Raw genomic sequence first — 23,016 nt, forward strand, 5'->3', positions numbered from 1 at the left:
TGACCCACCTTCTCTCACCTTACCCAAAATCCGGACATATAAATACACATACATGCTATCATCACCATCACCTCAAATATATATTATCTCAACTATTATAATCTTTAATATTTATATATATATATATGATCTTATTGTAAGAAAATTATTCTGTTAACTAATATAAAAAATATTATTACTATAAGTTTCTATATGAGGGAAGAGAACAAAGTTTCGTACTTTACCTCATTGAAAAAATAAAATAAAATAATTATACTATTATGTTATCCGTATCCGTTGCAAATATGTAAAATTACTATCTTCATAAAAAATCAGTAATTTACATAATTTATTTTTCTGTTTAACGCTGTTCCAAAAACAAAAAAGAAAAAGGACAAAAAGATTTGCTGGATACATTTTTCACACCACTCAGAGACTACTACTACTACTAGCTGTCACATTTGATCAGTAACTTTAGCAGTCAGATTTTGACAGACACGACACTGTTAACAATACATTGTTTTATTTTTAATATTTTTTAAAATTTTGTTAAAATCTATACAAAAAATATAAATTCAGGGTATATATGAAAATAATTCACAATTCATTTTATCATTCCTACTTGGTGTCCCAAAATAACTAAATTTGAACGATACAAGTATACTTAGAAAAACTTTAGAAGGGTTTTGAAATCTGAAAATATCTACATTGACTAAAAAAATTTAAGCCATAAAATATTACTAACATTTTCACTTAATTAATGTGGTTATTCCTAATGCCTTTTTCCCATCAGTATTATCCTCCTTAAGCCAAAAGTTAGGTAAATATTTAGTTTATGCATGGGAAACAAAGGGACGTTGGAGCCCCACGATTAGATTAATGTGGTGATTTTTCATCAGACAACAGTGTTCAATAACTTATCTAAAAATGATTGGAGCAGCATCAATATGAGTCACATCTATTTTCTATTTTTAATCATTAATGCATCTTTTCCTTTTATGTTTAGCTTCATTACAAGTAGCTGGCATGATTAATTAGAGATATGAAAAGATGATGGAAGGGTTGACGTTCAATCTAGTTAAATTAACTTTTGTTGATTTACACTTGGATTCACCTATAAGACTTGAAACACAAAATATAGACTTGTATACGTTTGATTTTTATTATTGTATGAATTATTTATTTTTATTCAAACTCAATCATTTGAATAACTTTTACAATGATAAATTAATTTAAGGCTAAATATGATTTTAATATTTAAATTTGGAACGAAACTAGATTTGGCCAGTGTCATCAAATTTAATACATTTTAGTCTTAATTTAAAAAAAAAAATAGTCATCTTAACTTAGTTGAATTAATTTTTTTTTATATATCAAACATATTTTATGATGAAACTTGAGTTGTTGGTATTTTATGTATATCAAACATATTTTATGATGATACTTGAGTTGTTTCCATGTGTTTTGACTCATGTTAATTTCAAACACTATTTAAAAAAAATTAAAAAAATTAACATCATTATTTTAAAATGATTATATCTATTATTTTTAAAGTTTGAAAATCAAAATGTATTAAAATTTGAGGAAAAGACTTAATTTCACTTTTCCATATGTTTTAGAACTAAAAACATAGTTAATCTATTTGGTTTTAATTTGAAAAGGAAAAAAACTTTAGATGATAACAATTTGAAAAATAAGTATTGATACTCTTGAGAATATTTAAAGGTTTATCGAATTTTATATTGGTGATTTTTTTAAATTAAAAATATCGAAATATATAAAGATAAAAAACAATATAAATTTATATGGTATAAAATGATCAATATATATTATAAACTAATTGTTGATCTAATGAAAGGTGTAATGAATTCTTGAGATTGGATATTTTAAACTTAGTAGCCTCTCATCTCTTGACTTTGATTTATAGAAACTTAATGTTAAAGCGTTCTTATAGGTGAAACTAATATACAAATTACAAGACCAACATTGATAAACGAAAATATCCTTTAAGATTGTGGTACATTCTATGCTTATTTTTTGGACTTACTCAAATTTTATTCTTAAAAGTGGACATTATAAATTTATACTATATATTTTAGATAGACAAAAACTCATTTTAATGCTATTAAAAACTCATATGTAAAGCTAGCTAGAACAACTTTGTACTAGTTAATACATTTATTAAAATTATGAATGATAAATATTAAAAACAAGTTTGAGTTAGATTTAGAGTTTATGATCAGTTTGTAACGAGGATATCATAAATAATGAAGTTTCATAAACTTTAAGTATCTTCTCAAGAATTATAAAATTTTAGATAAGATGAAATTATTCGGAAAAAAAATCATAGAAAAGTAGTTTTCTCATCTTAAGTGTTAATTCAAACATTCCCAAATTAATTATACCTTTTTTTACAGTGAAAGAAATAACATAACTAAGTTTTTGTATCTTTTATTTAAAATCTAACCATTTAACCTATTATTATCATTATAAGTAAGTGGTACATCTAAGTAACACCTCATGAAACTTCCACATGTTATGTAATTGTACTTCTATTATATTAGCCACAATCTTTTACAAACTCTGTTGAACAAATTTAACTCTTTTTCTTTTCATGAGCACTTTTAAGCCTTGTGTTCTATCTAGTTATGTGATATGATCTTAAGGGAGCAATACAATTTCAATTTTTCTTTGTAATTTTTATTATATTTCTAACTAAATAGTTGAATAGTCACATGAGATAAAAATCACTAGAAGGTGAATAATTGACTTTCTCATTCTAAAAAATAATGATTAATGTGAATTAAGGAGTTACTAGTTACTAGTGATAGTTAATTACTAATAAATATTAAATATTACTTACTTAGAAGTTATTGTCTAATTGATCCCTATAAAATGATGCACTTATAATATAACGAGAGATATAAGTTTGAAAAGATTGAGTTTTATCTTTCTAATAACTTTTTGAAATTTTGAATTATGAAAATCTAAATTTTATTTTTTGACATTAATACGTGACTATTAACTTCATAACTTATAACTTCGTCTTTTTATATTTCTTGAGTGTTGTAGCAATATTCTTCCACAAAACTAAGATATTCTTCTTATTTTCTTATAAGTTTGGTCGTAAGAAGAGAATGAAAGATGAAAAAGATTGTAAGTATGAAACCCCATTAAAAAAATTAAAGAAAAGTTTATTAATTTAAATAAATAAAAGAATCTTATTTGTATTATGATACAAATTTAAGACTCATTTTTGGTGAACAAAATGATTTATCTTATGAAGGAAATATGTTTAAAAAATTGATGGGTTGATGCAGTGATTATATCTCTTATATATATATATATATATTTAGTGTAGAATGGTGTAGAAAGTATGTAGAAATGTATAAGGTGTGATTGTACAAGTTATAAATGAAAGAAATTGATGTTTCATGGATTGCATGTGTTAGCATTGATGTCTCCGAGATTACTATATATGTTGAAATTCACCTATATGTTGAGATTGGATAGGGGCCATAGCCAAATGTTTGGTTGAGTCATTGTTTCATAAGCATACAATACCCTTAAATTATGGTCATATAGTGTATTCCACAAAGGAGAATGGGGTCCCTCTCCTTCCCCAGAACGTTTCTTTGTCTTTTATGGAGTTTCTGTTTTCCATGAAGGGTTATTTTTTGGTCGTAGATCATGCATCTTGGTTAATTTACAGTGCCAAGAGTAGAGGGACACAAAATGCCAAACAAGTAGCATTGAAGAAATGAAACCACTTTTGCTCCAAACTCAGATCCTGTTTTCCATGCAAAGTGTTGTCCCTTTCAAGGAAGACAAAGCAGGAGACATAGATTAGAACCACAATGGCAACAATATTTTCCTTGTCGTTAAGGGTTGTACCCTCTTAAGGGTAACTATACTCCTATAAAAAGAGGGCAACCAGGCCATGTCTTATGCAAGTGCAAAATTATCATTACACAAACACTTTCATACCAAAGACACTCCCAAGTTAATATGGCTACATCACCAACTTACAAGCACTTACTTCTTCTTTTTCTGTTGCTTAGCTTCACAACCATGACAGCCAGAGGTAATACTTTACTTTTATGTTTGCAACTCTTTAATCAGGATTAGTATTAATTCTGCATATCATATTCTAACTAGTTTTGGTTAATTTCTTGCAGCCAGAAGTTTGAGGGAGATTAAGGATGATGCAGTTAAGAAGGGTCAAACTGGTTTGTTTAAGCCACAACATGAAAGTGCACAAGAGAGCAATGATGAGTTGGATACAATGGATTACACACCTGCAAAAAGGAACCCACCCATTCATAATTGAAGTTTTCCATTTTTTTTTTCTTCATTTTTTTGTTAGAAAGGGCATCAATCTCTCACAGTGCTTAGTTTATTAATCTGCAGTCCTATATTCTAGGGCCTTCAATGTATAGATATTGTTTGTACTTTGAAGCTAGGAAATCCACACTTAAACCATGAACTTGTGTGTTGACATAATTAAAACCAATCATATATATATTTAAAAGTGTTGAAAATATGAGTTTAAGTCTCGTATGAATAAAAATGACGAAGTTGAACAAAATATATAAAAAATAAGACTGATCTACAATATCGAAGTAATATCAATTTCTTAAACAAAATGAATTTATGTTTCATATTTCATTATTGATATTGTATCTTTTGGTAAAGGAAAATACTTTTAATAGTTTTCAAAGTTTCAAGCCACAACAAATATTTAATAAAGCAAGAGAGATGCTTAATACTCACCTTATCCTATGAAGGAGTATATGTTTTTTCCAGAATAATTAATGCAGGCAATTTATTAAGAGGTTTGTCATGTTAGGAGAACAAGTTAAATCAGAATGAGACTTAAAAGTTTGATTATGACATGTTGATGAAGAACTTTCAGCATCCGGGAAATATTTGAAGTTAATAAGGAACATGTTAGAAGAAGGTGTGAAAATGGATTTTGGTGAATGAAATAAAGTTACTTAGATAATATGCAGATACAATTGTATTTCTCTTGAATCTTCAACCATAAATAAGCATCTACAGTGTGAAGGACATGATATGTGAGGAAAAAGAAACTAAAATGTCAAAAAGTTCAATAGTTATATCTGAATATGAATAATTCTTTTACTCCATAAATGGCATTCACACATGTTAATATGTAATACACATTTTCTGCTATTGTAATCAAAGCTTATACCTCCTCATCTTGCAGAGGAGCATGTAAATATGAATGGGATTGTTTGACCTGACATGTATCTCTATTTTAATTTCTTTTAATAATAATAATAATAATAATAATAGAGTTAGATTGTATATATTTAAAATAATAAACAATTTTACATTTTCATTTATAACAAATTTTTAATGACGTCCTTCTTAAAATAGTTATTATAAAAAAAATTCTCTTATCTCTTATCTCTTTCATGAGAAATTATTCCCAGCTTTAACTTAAAAAAAGTTTCATTAAAATTGAAAAAACATTCATCAGACCATACACTGTTTTCAAGCTGTTGGATTTTTTATTTTGTTGCCAAAATTTTTAAAGCTTTTATATATATTGCTTTCTTTAGTTTTGACGTGTTTGAGAGCGATTTTTGAAAAGATTTTGAAAGAACTCTAACTATTCTCTCGTGTTTTCTTTGTCTTCAAAATAATTATATCATTTTTTAAAATTTAAAAATTGAATATTTGCATTTATATATTTCAATTTATTTTTTAGTTTGTTTCGTGAATCTTAATTTTTTTTTAACGAGTAAAGGTGATTTCGGGTTTTTAGACGAATCAAGAAAAGGCTTTGTGTGTGTGTGTTTTTTTTTCATTAATTTACTCAATCAAGATACACTATTTTTCAACCACTTGTGTATTGTTTGTTGCTAAAATTTTTCAATTTCTATATCGTTTGTTTTTAATACGTTTGAGAAAGATTTTTTTAAAAGACTTTGATTCAACTCTTTTCTTGCGTTTTTCGGTCTAGGCAATATATTATATTTGATTTTATATATCGAAAAAAATAAAATTTAAGTATGTTAATATGTACTTTAGTTTATTTTGTTTCTATATGTTTTTATGAAATAATGTCAAAAATAATTTTATGAATTAAATTAAAATTTTAAGTATTTTTTTTTTCATTTTTGCAAAAATACCCATGTAGTGCACAATATATACATACTAGGTATTTAAGTGCGTAAATACATAGAAATAAAATGAAAATAAATAAACTTCTCATTAATTCATTTGGAACACCATTTTTTTTTCACGTCACATAAAAAAATTCTCACCACCCGAGGAATATGCTTTATTTCATAAGAATTCTTCTCTTTTTTTTTCTTATGTGCAAAATCACTTTTTTTTTCTTATGTACAAAATCACTTTTTTTTTAATTTTTTTTCACTCTTCTATATAAACAATTTATAAATATATATATATATATATATTCTATTTAATTTATTCTTTCACTTCTCCAAACAAACTTGTTTGTTTTCTTTTTTATTACTATTAATTCAAAAAACTTTATTTTGTCTTCCTTCGAGTACTTTTTTTCTTGTTTCTTTTATATTGTTCTTTTCACCAACTAGATAAATAAGAGATGGAAATCTTCTTCATATAAGACTAGGATGTCAGGTTGTTGCACTTTGAAAAGACCAATAGAAGGTTATGTAGTATCTTTCAAGAGATTAAATTTCCAAAGGTATTTTAACGAGTGTTTCTTAAAAAAACATTATTGATATATAAAAGCATTGTTTTAATAAAGAATCCCAAAACATAAGCTTTTTAAAATTGAATAGAGTTATTTACAAACAATTTTCTTAAATTTTAACAAATATAAATTTATACTTGTTGAATTCACAAAATCAACATTTTTATTGATAAAAAAATCCTGATGCTCTAAAAGATAAACAAAAATATGATGTCATTATATGTAAACCTTATTACAAGCTAATACAATGTAATCACGTAATAATTATGTCATGCTTATGTTTAAATATGTGTAAAATATAAGTTAGGTTGGTTAAAGGTTTAGAAGTTAGGTCAAAGTTTTTAAATATGTTTGAGTTAGGTAAAAGTTTTTAAAATGCTAATTTTATTAAAAGTTGATTTTTTATTTTATCCAAACTTTTATTTATTATAATCATATGATTGATCCAAAATTAATAACATTTTTGTCAAAAAATCTTCACCAATGAGCTATAAAATATCCTTTCTAATAATAGGTTTTTGGCCCCATACAATATTGGTGTCTATATAGACATTGAGAAATAGTGTGAAATGTAGTTCTCTTGTATGGCTTTAGCTAGAGTTTGATTCTCTGAATGAATTGAAGAGTGTCTATTTCAAAGGTTTAATAGCCCTAAATGAGGTTGGTTGATGAGCAATAGAGAGGGGACAAAAGAGGCCAACCTAATTCATAACCAATGGATTCTTCCCATGTGATCCATACAAGCATTGTCTATTATCCTAATCCTCTACAAAAAACCAAAAACATTGTCCATTGTCTTGTCTGAAAACGATGGAGGTTTCACCAATGTCTGCTTTTTTCCCTCCCTTCGTTAAAGACTGTCATCTCCATCATTAACTAATCAAATCTCCTATGCATGCAATCTAACCCTAGCAGAATAATACAATCTAACCAAACAAAAAAAACCACCATCTTCATGCCCAACTCAATTCAATCATTGCTACTTCCTTAGTTACCTATCAAATAATGCAATTTTTTTTCAAAATCTTTTATTAGGATAAATTAATTAACGTCATTCATCACTTCTGATACGTGAATTATTTATATTAAAAAAACATAATATCACTTTTAATATAAAATCTTAGGGCTTAAAATTTATGCATATCTTGTTTTTTTATGCAGTATTTAATTTTTTCATTTCTTAACGTAAAACTTTTTATTATTAATAGGAAAGTCCTAAAATTAAAAACACAATCTTTTATATATATATATATATATATATATATATATATATATATATATATATATTAAAACATACACACAGTTATTCATCTTGAAAAAAAAAACAAACATGTATAAATAAACAACCAAACTGGTCCTTGAAATTTACTTCGAAACAGCTGATAAATATTTTGTAACTATTTTTTATCCGGTTCTCACACTAAATTTGAGACGTCGGTTAACAGTTACACTACAAGAAATATTGAAATTATATACGGACTATTATATACGGATTTAAATCTGTATATAATTTAAATATTTTATACGGATATTACATACGGATTCTAAAAAAAATTATATACAGATATTATATACGGATTTTCCGTATATAAATTCCATACATAAAGTTGGCGCGTAGCGGCGGGAAAATTTCATAAGGATATATCCCCTGGAATTCCATTAACCGTATCTAGGTAGAATGTAGTATATTATATACGGATTTCAAAAAAATTTTTTAAAAAAATGTATTTTTATTAATTAGAAGCTGAAACGTATCATTCACTGTTATCCCTCTCGAACCGTCGAGCTACTATCTCTGAAAACCTCGAGCTATCTCTCTGCTCGAACCCTCGAGTCCTTTCTCTCTCGAACCCTGGAGCTGTCGCCGTCCCTCTCTCGAGCCGTCTTCGCTCTCCCTGACCCTCTCTCCAGCCCTCTTCACAGTCCCTGTCCGTCGTGCTCTGCTTCTGTCTCCTCTCTCTCTGTCGAAGTGTCCGTCGTGTTCCGGCGTTCACCAAGCAATCTCCTTGTTCGTCGGGTGTCGTAGTTGGATGCTGAAGGAGTATCTTCATTTGGTAAGTAAACCCTAATCCTAATGCTTAGTAATCGATGAAATTGTTAATCGCGAACCCTAATCTTTTTCGTTGTTTGTTTTATTTGACACATTTGTGGTTGGTCTCGCAAGCCGTGGTTGGAGTTTAGGAAGCATCGATTGAGGCTAGTGTTTGTCAGTGGTATGTAGGATTGAGACATATACCATTTGATTATGAAGGCCCTTAGTGAAGGAACCAAAGGTGAGTGAGTTCCTTTGCCTTTTGAAGTTTCTTAGATGCAGAAAAAATTGTTTGTACTGTGTTCTTTTGCTTCATTTGCTTAATAATATGTTGTTACAGTTGTCAATAATTTAATAATTCTAATTCCTAATTTGTACACCCTACATTTCGCAGTCTAATCATATATGCAGCATATAAATAGGAAACATTAATGAGAACAATGTTATAACATGCAGTGTGCATAAATGTTAGCTTAATCTTTTCTCAAACAAGGCTATTGCAATGCTTTCAATTTGTATGTGTATTTGGTATATTTTGTTTGGAGAAAAACATGCTAGGAGCTTTACTGTATTCCTTTGGTATATTTGTTGTCTCTAGGTCATCTAGCATGAAATAGGCACAGGACAAGCAATGCATGAGTGTTTTAATAGAAAATAATAATTATTTTTTAATTAAAAAGGTCTAAGGTCTAACCAAACAATAGAAATTCAATTGAAACTATAGAATTAGCGTCTGTTAAAAGTAGTTTACAACAACTTCAAAAAGACAACATCATAGTTACAACGTCATCCTAAAGGAAAATTCACTATGTTGAACTACAATAGAATTAGGACAGATATTTGACTTAGTTTTTGCTAAATAATGTAAATTTGTTGTTCCATTTTCTGAATGAAATTTGTTTTCTCCTGTTTCCAGTGTAGTGGTCGATCCTTCCAATCTTTCTGATGGTCTTCATTATTTTGAGGTCTATGGTATTGACTACAAAGCTCCATGGCGTGGTCCTCTTTTCAGAATTCCAATCACGATAACAAAGCCTAAGGCTGTAACTAACCTGCCTCCACAAATTTCTTTTTCAAAGATGTTATTCCAGCCAGGTGGGCATTTGTTGATCAAATTTATCTTCATCCTTCTTTTCGTTGGTGTCCTACTAAGGTTTCAAATGTGGGATCTACATGCATGTAACGTGTTATAATTATAAAAATAAAATAAGGAGTGGATACTATATAATAAGAAATATCTAGATTATATATGTATCATTACGAATATTTTTATTTAGTCTCTTATCATGCATTTGTTATTAGAGGATATTAAATTTCCACTATTTACTGTATTGATTCCTTTTTCTCAATGTAAATAAAGCACCCATGTTATGTCAGAAACACGCAGATTCAGTTGAATGTTTCTCTCTTCCCTAGAGTTTAACATAATGCATAGCCACCAGTGGGCGAGACTTAGGAATGAGATGCTCCTATTTATTTGGTTAGACTTCTCTTATATAGATCTTATTCATATTTGGGTGAGTGCTAGTGTAGCAGGAGGGTCATACACAATGGCCTAGTCCATATATTAATCGTAGACGAAAAAATGAAGTGCATATACTTACGGAGTTTAAAACTTTCAGATATTTACTTTTTTGTTTCTCGCTTTACTAGGCCATATAGAAAGAAGATACATCGAAGTGCCGCATGGTGCAACTTGGGTGAAGCAACAATGAAAACATCAGATTTCGACACAGCAAGAAGATTTATTTATTTATTATACTTCTAATAAGAAAGCTAGCATAGCACAATTTGAATGTTTCTTGATTCATAAAATATTTATGCATAAAAGATCATTCAACTTAGTCCCTTACTGATAGAATACCAGTTGAGCAGAATTCTTAAATCACACAAAATACATACAATACAGTTGTATTTACTATGCGAAGTATGAGGAGACAAAACAGCCACTTTTATCTATATTCCCCCTTATACATACTTTTAATAGCATTGGACTTCTCCTTACTTTGTCGTAAATTGTCAACATAACGGTTATATTGAACATATTCTAACAATATATAGCTGCTATGATACTTATGATTAAACCTAATCTAATAATAAATTAACTCCTATTTTCTACCATTAACTGCCAAAATGAGAGTTATCATTACACTTGTATCTAATAAAATATTAGTTCTCACGATTGTTCTCATTGGTTCCCGTCACTTGCCTTCATAATAGTTCATAATTATTTGTTTCAGGCATGACAATGTGCAGATTTTGGAAAAGATGAGGCACTTGGTGTTATTCATTGAGCGAAATTTGGAAGAGAAGGTAGTTTATCATATCAATTTTAAGTATTTCACAAATGAACAATTGTTACTGAAGTCTATAAGAGCTTTTCAACTATGATTGAAGGTTTTTGAAGTAGCTTTGAGAATGTAACTCATGGTAAAATTGGGGTCGAGGCACCATAAATCTTATCGAGGGTAGAGTTTTGAAAATATTACTAAATGGTATTTTATCAAATCACGTGGCAGCTGTCTTACATAAATCAGATGATGTGTTGGGTTAGACGTGCCCAAATTAAAGAAGCTTTTGCCTGGATTCTCGAAGTTTTATAATTCTCCAAATGTTTGACACTTATGTTTGAAAATAATTTGTTTGTAGATGCCTTTATCAAAGAGTGCTTCTGCTGTCTAGCCGTAAATAATTCCATGTGAACCACTAGACTTTAGATTAAGTATTCTTTCTATCTGTTGACTGATTTTCTTTTTATGTTTTGATTGTTTTAGGATGTAATTCGGTTAAGCTTTTTCTCTCAACCTGATGGCCCACTGATGGGGAATGGTTCCTTTAAGTCCTCATCACTAGTTCCAGGGTATGTGAGTAGGTTTGTAGCCTTGGTTTAAATTTCTTCGTGTAATTGTGTTGACTTTTGCTTATTGGCAGTATAAAAGAAGGGCTGTATATTGGTCCACCACAAAAAGAAAAACTTCCCAAGGTACATTGTTATCCCCTGTCAACATTTCAGATATTGCTACTGACAATATATAACGATGTTTGTAAAATTTCTGCAGAATTCTCCACCCGGATCTGTATTGCTAGGGACAATTTCATATGGGAATCTATCATTTGCTGGCCAGGGAGAAAAAACAAATCCTGAAAAGCACCCTGCTTCATATACAATTTCTTATATAGTTCCCCCAAATAAGGTCACTCTCCGCCTTATAAAATTACTTTCACATCCCATACTCATAACTACTATTTGAGCAAGCATTGAACTGTGTTGTTGTTGCATCAACTATCATATCATATGTAACTAAGGCTATTGTCTAATTACATGTTTTCTTTTGAAAGATTGACGAGGACAAGGGAAAAGGTTCTTCCTTATCTTCCAAGAAGAATGTTACAGAACGCTTAAATGAAGAGGTAGTATGAAAAGTCATACATTAGCAGAAGAACTTCCTTTGGTTATTTGTTTTCTGTTTTTACTTAAGGTTCAATTCATGCTCATTTTTGCATAACTTTTCTTAAGGAAATTGTGTTCTATTCGATATTTGCACCTTATAAAAATTCAGCATTTGAAATATTAGTTGACTTCTTTTTCATAATATTTTAGATAAAAACTCTTAAGAAAAGAAAATAAGAAAAAATCTGCTGAAAATTCTTTGCTGTTTTGATAAAAATGTTGCAGGAAATTATTTGATGTTTGGATATAAAAATGCTGCAGAAAATTGTTTGTTGTGTTGATTCAAATGCTACATAAATATTTTATTGTATTAGTTGGTTAAAATCTTGTTTAATATATATTTGTATAGTGTGGATGCAGGGCATATATATTTAGGATGTTAGTCTTGATTGATATATTGTTATATATATTACATTTATTACGTTATATAAGCTAAGATAAGTTTTTGAAACCTATGTCTTATTTTTGATAAATGTTGAAAGTTTTCAGTGAATTATATCTTTTATTAAATAGTTGTAAATGTTTATCTATATTAGATGATTTTTGGCAATTTGTTAGTTATGTTGACTTTTATCAGAAACTCATAATTATTAAATGCAGATGCAGAATCAACTATTTTTTTTTTATAAAATCATAAATTATATACGGATTTTTCCGTATATAATTATATACGGATTTTATATACGGATTTTTCCGTATATAATTATATACAGATTTTATATACGGATGTTCCGTATATAATTATATACAGATTTTATATACAGATTTTCCGTATATAATTATATACGGATTTTATATACGGATTTTCTGTATATAAATTATATACGGATTTTTCCGTATGTAAATTATATACGGATATATCCGTATATAACTTAGCTACGCTTCTTTTATATACGGATTTTTGTCCGTATATAATCCGTATGTAATATCATTTTATATACAGATTTTGGAGGTTATATACGGATTTTGACCGTATGTAACTAATTAGGAATAAGTTCGCATGCATGACATAAATACTTTATTAAAAAAGTAAAAAAGAAAAAATTTAGAGGACTATACCAAATTCATAAAAAAAATTACAATATATAGTTAAAAACATATTATTATGAAAAAAATTCAAATTTTCCTTTATGAAAATAATTTTATATTTTAAACTCGAGAAAAAGATAAATTCTTCGTTATATTAAAAAAATTATCATTAATTAATCTTCTCATGTTAAAAAAAATTGTATATTTTTTATTTTGGAGAATTTAGTATTAATTTTCTTTTGTCTATTTCTATCAAGTTTTCTTATAGTTTAAACCAATTTATCATCTTCTTAGTATTATAATTTTTCTTCTCATCAAGCATATTAACTCTTTAGAAGCTATTTTCAATTCTTTTATTGTAAATCCAACAAATTATTCATAATAGGATCACATCTTTCAATGAAGACATCTCAGTCAAGAAATCAAATTCCACTTGCACACAATCATCTAAATTCTTAATAAGAGAAGATCTATTTATAACACAAATATTATCATGATTACCCATAAATGACTTAAACACTAGTGCAGCGAGGGGCTTTTACCGCGGTTATTTTTCACTATACGTCGCGGTTTACGAACCGCGGCATATTCAGCCGCGATAGTAAGTCAGAGACTTTATGCCGCGGTTCAGAACCGCGGTATATAAGTTGCAGAATATGCCGCGGTTGTTCAAAGAACCGCGGCCTAAATCCATTTTAAAAAAAAAAAATTTTGTCCACTATATGCCGCGGTTGGGGTTACAACCGCGGCATATTCCCCTGCAGTTTTTTAAAATTGCAGGTCTGTTTTTGTGATATCCACTACCACAAAAACAGACCTGCATATAGTAATGTCTTGAATCTCTGCAAAAGACAATTCATATTAATTAGTGTATATGAATTCAACATTTGGGAAAAAATCAAAATTTGTTAAAGTTATCAAAATTTGTTAAAGTTAACACTAATGAAGAAATCATGTTAAGAATGTAAAAGGGCATAAATACCTGGAACAGGGGCGGCGAAAAAGCTTGGTGCAACAAAGGGGAATGGCAGCGGAGAGGAATGACAAGCGTTTCAAACGATTTTGATCGGCTAAAACTGTTTTTTATCGTCAAAAATGGGAAATGACCGAACAATTTTGAGTTTAAACGGTGAAGAAACAAGGAACTGAGATGGGTGGTCGACGGGAGAAGAAAACTCGAAGTCCAGAGTGTCTGCGCGAACAAGACGATATTGTTCCAAAGTTTTATTTTTTAACTCTGACTGGGGAATCTACCGCGGTTCACTACTTAACCGCGGTAGAAGATGGCATTTTTAAAATTATTTTGAAACTATATGCCGCGGTTCGGAGGCAACCGCGGTAGAAGATGACATTTTTGAAATTATTTTTAAACTATATGCCGCAGTTCGGCGGCAACCGCGGTAGAAGATGGCATTTTTAAAATTATTTTGAAACTATATGCCGCGGTTCGGCGGCAACCGCGGTAGAAGATGGCATTTTTAAAATTATTTTTAAACTATATACCGCGGTTGCCCTCCGAACCGCGGTATATTCCTCTAAATATTTCAAATTCGTTTTAAATTTATTTCAACACAACTGTCTCCCCAACTGCCTTTCAGAGAATTTCAGAAGTTACAGGGGGTATATGCCGCGGTTCTCTGGGGAACCGCGGCATATACCCCCTGTAACTTTTCAAATTCTCTGACCCAGTCAGCACCTGCAATAAATTGGCAGGGTATATGCCGCGGTTGTGCAGAGAACCGCGGCATATACCCTGTTATTTAATTTTTTATTCATACGTGGCGTCAAAGGCAATGGTTGACTGGGGTATATGCCGCGGTTCCCAGTAGAACCGCGGCATATATGTTCGTTTTATTTACAAAACTGCCACCGCGCACCATTATGCTGCGGTTTTCGTTGAACCGTGGCATAATGTGCGCTGTAGAAAGCCTTTTTTTTACTAGTGAAACTATGACTAAACAATATGTTACATCTTCATCACAATTGCTGTCACAGGCTATCACCAGTTTCACCATAAGCTTCATCATAAGCTCCATCACATGGTTCGTCACAAACTTTGCCAGTGAAGTAAAAAGCTCTTAGGACCATCTTGTGCACCAATCACATTTGGACGATAATATCGTTATATTTTTGCACAAACTATTTTCTCTCCACCAAAAATAACATTGACATGATTTTACAATTTTAATAAATCAACCCCTTTAAACTGCGTCTTTGCCAATAACGTTTGGTCTTCATTGCCATTTAACCGCTATTGTTGGTTTTTCTTAGTTATTCCATCTTAAAAATCACTTTCTAATAAAAGCTCTTGTGCACCAACCACATTTGGACGATAATATCGTGCACAAACTATTTTCTCTCCATCAAAAGTAACATTGACATGATTTTACAATTTTAATAAATCAACCCCTTTAAACTGCATCTTTCCCATTTAATCGCTATTGTTGGTCTTTCTTAGTTATTCCGTCTAGCATTCTGTGATTGCACCATCATCTTCACTGCAGCGCTTCGGTTCCATTGCAAACTTTTGTCGATCGCGTAAGCTATCATCATATGCTTATTTGATCTTCCAATTACTATCCAATAACCCATCCATTTGTCAAATTATCGTAAAGCTTTTAAGGATGTTATAGGATTTAAACACAAACATGAATATGTCAAAATGTCTTTACAAAAACTGTGACATTTCAACCTCTTAAAAAAGAAGTCCAACTTAAATTTATTAAAACTTTGAAAATAAAGCTAAGTCTATATAATAACATACGTAAATATATAAAAGGGAATATTTATATTTTTTTAGTTGGTGTTCTCTCTCTGCTCTAAAACTGGTATATATGACTTGCATGATATATAATATAACTGAAATTGTGGTGATTCGTTCTTGCTTTGTTTTGGATATTCAGTTTTATTTATTCTTTATGAGTGATATAATTAGTTTTGAAACAATATCATAATATAAAATCAACACAACTAATTTAAAATGATTCTTTTGATACCATTTACAGTTTTATAGTAATATCAACATGAAAACATATTATAATACAAATTGTTATAATTTTTAAACAAGAGAATTTTAATTAAGGCATTATAGAAATTTTTGAACTGAATAGATATTAGGGTAGACACTTTTATTTCTATACGTTGAATTGTGCATAACAAAAAAACAAGTTTGATGATAATAAAGTATGAACAAAAATTGACTAGTGGTTTATTTGTAATTAATTGTAAATAATCATATGTACCTAGTAAATACTTTTAAGGAGCACCGATGATATAGAAAATCGAAATATTGCTGAAATTATCTTATAAGCATTTTCATTAAACGATTTATATATATATATATATATATATATATATATATATATATATATATATATATATATATATATATATATATATATATATATATTATCATACTAAATTATCAAAATTAAGTATAATACGTTAATATTGTCTTAATAAATATAAGTTTGGACTCTTTCAAAATGAAAAGGTTTAATGAACCTTATTTAATAGTATTATTTAATATATCTATTAGAAAATTAAATATTTTTACAAAAATTAAATACGAACTAGTAATTTAATGTGCGGACCAGGGACTGATTACAATTTGATTTTATTGTTTGTTGTCTTCGTATAATCTTTATTGCAATGTTACTTGTAATCTCCACAAGGGCTCTTAATAAACAAGGTTGATGTGTAGTATAGAAAAATGTAAATTATGAAAATATTTGAAGGAAGACTCTGATATGTGAAGTCCGAAAACAATGTATATGGTTGGTGGATGTATATGTGAATGAATTGACAAGGTGACAAGGTGAAGTAGGATAATGTTATATAATTAATGTCAAAATTAAATTATAAAAATGTTAAGTTAACAAAATCAATTGACAAAAAAAAAACTAGCTACATTACAATTAAAATAAACTAAATTAAATCCATATCATATTAATTAGTAGGTAGGATTAATTTATGGATTAATTTAATACTAAATCTCAATATATACCTCACCTAAATAATAGTAAGTATAGTTGAGATGGGTTCTCTTTAAACAATAAAAAAATTGAATCAATATGTGTTGGATTGAGTTGGATAACTATACATGAACACTGATAATTTTGCATCCTTGAGTGTGTTATTGCAATGGTAATGAGACTACAAACCAAAACTAAATAAAAAAAAGGGAAAAGAAAGTTGTCGTCATTATTTTAATTCAAATTGAAAATAATAAAAAAATTTCAATTTGTAAATTGGATTTAGAACAATTAAATTATGTTTAAGGTGATTTATGATATAAGAAAATGAAAATTTTAACTCAATTACACGTTTACGGTGAAGTGATTTATTCCTTTAAGTTAACAAAATATGTAAATTATTAATAAACTTTAAAATATTTCTTGTAGCTCATTTTAAAATTAAAATTAAAAAAAATTAGAATTAAATTAGAAAAGTAGTTAGTTTATATCGCACCACTCCTAAATTAGTCTTTTTCAGTGTAAAAATGCTTAACTAAATCGATCATCCAATTATCTCAAATCAGATAAATTTAATCGTATATATTTATGTTTATTATTTATATGTTATCCATATGTTGTTGGACAGAAAATCAATAATGTTACTGTAGCTGTTGAGATAATGGGTCTGCAACTAAAGCTTTTGATGGGCTTAACCACAATAAGGGAACAAAATGAGCTGAGCATGCAAAAACAACTGAAAACCGTTCCAAGTATAGTTACTCATTCTTTCATTACCCAGCTCAAAAGATTATGAATGCAATTTGGAACATCCTCAGCACAGTTCTTATACCACTCGTGGTGAGTTAAGATTGACCATGAACTCCTATGATTCAGAAATAGCAACTAATGCATGTTGTGAACCCAGAACTTCCCAAAGCAAAAGAAAGGATTTTTTTGCATTCAGTTCCTTGGAATTCTCTCGTAGAAGAGCAAGCTGGCCTCACTAGAAAGAACATCTCCCACTGAAACAGCACGCACTTGAGAATCTGAAATGCAAAACCAATGCATTGGAGTTTGATTAAGCTCATCTTCTGAGGACTTCCCTCTTACACTTCTGTAAACAGTGTAATGCCCACTTCCAGCTTTGCCAAAGTGTTCAACAACAGAAACAAGTTGATACAAACATGTTTCTTGAGAAACTAAATCACAAGAAGCATCTGCCTGCATAAAGCACAACAGAGTGAGAAAGATGAAAAGCATATCAACCACTGGGGGTGTGTTCGGGAACAATTGCCAAAATTATATTACTTTTATAATTGATTACAACTAGAATTAGAACTGTCAATTTGTCCCGCTCCATAGGACTTACCCTGATCAATGTGGGTTGACACTAAAAAAGCCCACATAGTCAAAAAGTTCCATATTAAAAAAGCCCAGAAGATCAAAAAGATTAATTTTTTTAAATATATTATTAAACCTTCGGTTTTTCAGTGTGAATAGGTTTGTCTCAACCTTCAGTCCAGGCCGATTCATCTGAACCTTCGTCTCAAGAACTTCAGCTTAGGTCGACCAGGACTTTTGGTCTGATTCAGAATTAGTTTTTGTTTGGGTAAGTTTAAGAAATGGTTTTACGATACTCAATTTCATTTAAATGCAACAAAAAAAAAAATCAGCTTTTACAAAGAAGGGAATGTAAAGAGCTGACAGAGAAAAAAAAATGAAAATTTCAGCTCATGTGCCCAACATCCAACTTGATGGATAGATACATGAAGCTTCTTTAAAGGGGGCATATTATGGACAGAAACAAGATGCAAGGATATGGGATTTCACGGTTCGGTGTAAATTAAATGCATCAACATAAAAAAAGAAAAAAAAAACATAAACCAACCTTGTCATTGGATTGCATATGTGCATCTGAGTGAGTACTTTCTGAAGTGCCAGAGCAGGGAAATACAGTGTCACTGTGAAGTTCCAGTCCATTTTTAGAGGAGATAAATCTATCGTCAAGAGCATATGAATTTATCTGCTCCCTCCTTGCTTCATAAAGGCCACTAAATTTCAATGTTCTAGATTGCATATCAGAGTGATTTGGCAAAATATTTCTTCTGTTGTACTTCAAATTTAATGACAAACTTTGTACATCTATGTCCTGTGTCTTTACTCCCAGCCAAGTTGTCATGAATGACAACATATCCAAAATCAACGGAAAAGAAATATGGCCCTGCATTACCATATCGTGACAGAAAATTCTATAGTGAAACACAATGAATATTCATATGCTACTCAGTTATTACCCTCTTTTGTTCAGTTCATTGAATCTATACCATAGAATAACAGTCAAGTTTACGTCATAAATAAAAACACAATCAAATTGGCATTACGTCCAGGGAACTTTTCTTTTCCTTTTGGAAGGGGAGACAAAAACTGAGATAAATCCAATGTCAGAGATTCAAGTACCTGTTGTTTGACTAGCTCTCCAAAGGCATTCATTGAAACTCTTTTCAATTGTATGCATAAAATCTGCAACCAGGCAATCATGTTTCAGTAGTTCAGACATTGAACTACAAAAGAAAAGATTCTAGAGAAAGTTAGAAATGTTTGATCAGAAAACATAGTATGCATACCCTTGGACACCTAGCAATACTTAGCTGCTTCAGCGTATGTGAAAACCTGTTTGACCAAGGTAGTTTATCAAGATTATACATTTTTCGGCAATCACAGATTTCTGGCTCAGAGCATCTCCTTAGTTTTTCAAGCTCTACCTGAGTAACAATGGCACAGAAATCATATTGGACAACACAAAGATTAGTTGTTGGATTCGGCAACCACCAACTATGCATCCCTAAGCTGCCTTTATCAATCTCTAAATGAATAAAATATTCACACAGGGAGGACCTCATTTCCTTCCATTACAGAAAGATATTTGATTGCAGCATTATGCCAACAGTAGCTGCACCGATAATTTTCAACATGTTCAGCAACAATGAACTGCTTCAGGCAATCCACCAGGGTACAACCAAATCTCTGTAACATGTCACATTTAATGATCAGGGAGCTAAGTAGGCATGCAGCACTTCAATTATAAAAGAAATAGCATTGCAGCCACATATGAGTTAGATTAGTTTCAAAACTTACTATGTTGGAACTATCACTGAGCACAGGTGAAAGAGGCAAACAATCAAAATGTTCCAAGTTAATTGAGATCTGCACGGAATAAATATAAAGTTAAAAAATGGAATAAATGAATGTTACAAAGGAGATATTATCACAACGACACTGAGAATAATGATAGAGGAAACTGGTAAGTTATTTTAAAAACAAAATAGATGTTATGTAAAGTTAAATAGTAGTAAACACAGCTAAACATGCAGCCAATAACTACATTATCAAATCATTAGTATCTTTATTGGATGTTTGGAGTAATTAAGTTAGTTGGCGCTAGTCATTTCCATAACTTGCATGTCAAAGTAAGTCATTAGTGGCTTCTAAAACCCAGGTCATCACATCCTAACCTTATTTCCAATATTTTTCTTCATCGCTAACCATTTTAAATTAGTGACAAGAACTTGGATATTATGGGGTGCCTAAGTCCCTAATTAAGTAATATGAGATGCCTGTCTGAGTATTAAAGTCTTTGATTCTTCCCCTCTTTTAATAGCTAGCTTTTTAGGGTGGGTTCCCCAAGAGCTTAGGTACTCATCAATTACGATCTTCTTTAGTCAGTCTCACATTACAATTACAAAGACCATGCAGTGTATGTCCAACTAATGGGAAAATTTTTTTTGTACTGCATTGAGAAAAGTTTCATGTACCTGAGATGAACAACTTTGACAGGTCAAGCTGCTTGCAAGAATCCCATCAAAAGGTCCAAGGAAGTGTTGTTGCCATCGGTCCTGCTCACTTTGACAGTCCCGCTGTATTGGAGTAAGAATTCTATAATTAGAAGCAAAAATGTCTGCTAAAGAACTCATCTTTGGAGCATAACAATCTCCAAATTCTTCTCTCAAAGAGCATAACAGATGGAGAAAAGCTTCAGCAGCATCCTACAATAACAAAAACCAAACACAAATGATACAGAATTAAAACATCAATAAGCCACTATCAATGTGTTTGGTTCCACATCCAAAGCTCAACATTTGCGTTAAAAACATGGAAATCAGAATCTACTGAGAGTAGCTTCCACCTTGAGTACTAGCTGGCACGATGCAGTTGCAAACACACTATAAATCAATCATAAAAACACACAATCCTACCTGCTGACTAGTCAGACTAAAGTCTGGAGTGTAATTCGACATGGCGAGCATAGTCTTTCGTGGACTCAGTGTAACTTTTTCCCCACTAACTGAACTCAACTCTGCACATATATAACACAATCACAAAAATAATCTTCTAGAGAAACTATAACAAGAAATCTTTAGTTTATCCATCTGTTAATTTCAGCTCAGCTTACTCATCAACTTTTGTAAATGTTTAAAGAGAAGTTTATCCACTTAGTCAAATTTCTTCTACCTTCTAATAAAGTAGCCAAAGAAAGCGAAAGAGGCATGTTTTCATCCAGGTCCTTATTCCCACACTCTCCCATCACGACGTGAAGAAAGCCCTGAAAGTAAAAACAGCTGGCTAGAGCCTGCAACAAAGAAATAACAATAGAAATATAATCTTTTGCATAATACGAGCATAAACAATCATTTGGGGATTGAAGAAAAAGGAGAAACAACATCGAGAGCTTACCTGCAAAACTACGTTGAGAAAGCAATTGTTTTGGAGGTTTTGCAAACCGGGAACAAAGAGAGACTTGTCGGAGCTACTATTATGCGTAGCGAAGGTTAATGGAATCCCCACTTTGCCATCTTTTAGTGTCAATATCGCACCCACTACCCCCACGACACCACCAACCGTTACGCCAATCCAATTCATAGGGCACTCGTTAAACCTCATCCTTTTTCAGATTCCACTTTCCGTTTGGGATTTTTCCGTGCCCAGCGATCGCTTCAGAACCAAACGGTTAGAGAAATAGTGAAGAGTGAAAGGAAATGATCTTCCAAGATATTATGTACGTCTCCAAGTTAGACTCAGCAAACTCATCTCAGCTTGCTTTTAATCTTCTCTGTGGAGCCTCTTTTCTTGCGTGAGAACCATAAGTACTGTGTTTAAATTTTAAGAAAATACGAAAATGTTGTTTTTCTAAGGATGTTGAGGGAAAATTAAACGTTTTTTCCAATTTCATATTTACATAAGCTATTTTTTAAAAACAAAACATCTGCAAAAATTAACCATGAGAATTATATGGGGTTGTTGTGATCACTCTCAAATACCAACCTTTTAGTTCTTGTAGAAGGTAAAAAGAAGCTATATGGTGATGCCAGATATGAATGATGGGAGAAAGAAATCAAGGAATGATGTAACAGCAAAAGTAAAATGAAAATACACAAACAATGGTTGTTTAAACAAGAGGTCTATTTTAAAACTATAATAAACTTATAGTATTTATCAAATGATTGTTATTTTTAACCTAATATGGTTGTTGTTTCACTCCTCAATGTAAATTTAACCTATAGTGAGTGTAGTGTTTTATTGATTTTTTTTTGTTCTACTTTTGTTGAAGCTTTAAGATACATTAATATCAATATTTTAAAAAAATTAATATATTTTTAAACATCAAAATACTAATTTAAATTTGTAAAAATGTTATTGAAAAAATTTTCGTTTATGAATCTAAATATTTGTAATTGTGATTTCTTTGTACAAATTTTCATCTTTTATCTATATGCATTTTTTTTGCATTTTTTTTATTCAAACAAAATTAATTAACTCAAAATGAAAAAAAAAACACGGTAGCGGATCGGGCCAGTGA

At 30.3% G+C, this 23,016-nt stretch overlaps 3 protein-coding genes across 6 annotated transcripts; 2 read left to right on the top strand and 1 right to left on the bottom strand.

The window, feature by feature from the left end:
• Positions 1 to 3,942: 3,942 nt before the first annotated feature.
• On the top strand, positions 3,943 to 4,465 carry LOC108341785 (uncharacterized). The gene is made up of 2 exons (XM_017579439.2): positions 3,943 to 4,063; positions 4,158 to 4,465. Exons 1-2 carry the CDS (start codon positions 3,988 to 3,990, stop codon positions 4,307 to 4,309), a joined length of 228 nt encoding a protein of 75 aa, XP_017434928.1. The 5' UTR covers positions 3,943 to 3,987; the 3' UTR covers positions 4,310 to 4,465.
• A 3,983-nt stretch (positions 4,466 to 8,448) lies between these two features.
• Positions 8,449 to 12,319, top strand: LOC108341290 (tripeptidyl-peptidase 2). 3 transcript variants are annotated; one of them, XM_052872114.1, is made up of 8 exons: positions 8,449 to 8,748; positions 8,859 to 8,967; positions 9,643 to 9,821; positions 10,380 to 11,039; positions 11,501 to 11,586; positions 11,658 to 11,709; positions 11,786 to 11,920; positions 12,066 to 12,319. In XM_052872114.1, exons 4-8 carry the CDS (start codon positions 10,995 to 10,997, stop codon positions 12,144 to 12,146), a joined length of 399 nt encoding a protein of 132 aa, XP_052728074.1. In that variant the 5' UTR covers positions 8,449 to 8,748; positions 8,859 to 8,967; positions 9,643 to 9,821; positions 10,380 to 10,994; the 3' UTR covers positions 12,147 to 12,319. The 3 variants fall into 3 exon arrangements, with proteins under 3 accessions (XP_052728074.1, XP_052728075.1, XP_017434480.2); XM_052872115.1 differs by having other exon boundaries at positions 10,967 to 11,039; XM_017578991.2 differs by lacking the exon at positions 8,449 to 8,748 and having other exon boundaries at positions 8,767 to 8,967; positions 10,967 to 11,039.
• Positions 12,320 to 17,797: 5,478 nt separating this feature from the next.
• On the bottom strand, positions 17,798 to 22,317 carry LOC108344013 (ubiquitin carboxyl-terminal hydrolase 27). 2 transcript variants are annotated; one of them, XM_017582478.2, is made up of 10 exons: positions 21,894 to 22,316; positions 21,672 to 21,789; positions 21,416 to 21,516; positions 20,975 to 21,205; positions 20,298 to 20,366; positions 20,058 to 20,186; positions 19,787 to 19,924; positions 19,620 to 19,682; positions 19,051 to 19,383; positions 17,798 to 18,383 (listed from the first exon to the last, which is right to left on the bottom strand). In XM_017582478.2, the coding sequence occupies exons 1-10, from the start codon at positions 22,098 to 22,100 to the stop codon at positions 18,123 to 18,125; spliced, it is 1,650 nt and encodes a 549-aa protein (XP_017437967.1). In that variant the 5' UTR covers positions 22,101 to 22,316; the 3' UTR covers positions 17,798 to 18,122. The 2 variants fall into 2 exon arrangements, with proteins under 2 accessions (XP_017437967.1, XP_017437973.1); XM_017582484.2 differs by having other exon boundaries at positions 18,213 to 18,379; positions 21,894 to 22,317.
• Between the last annotated feature and the right edge of the window lie 699 nt (positions 22,318 to 23,016).

This window comes from Vigna angularis, chromosome 1, assembly GCF_016808095.1.
Source record: "Vigna angularis cultivar LongXiaoDou No.4 chromosome 1, ASM1680809v1, whole genome shotgun sequence".
Taxonomy (NCBI): Eukaryota; Viridiplantae; Streptophyta; class Magnoliopsida; order Fabales; family Fabaceae; genus Vigna; species Vigna angularis.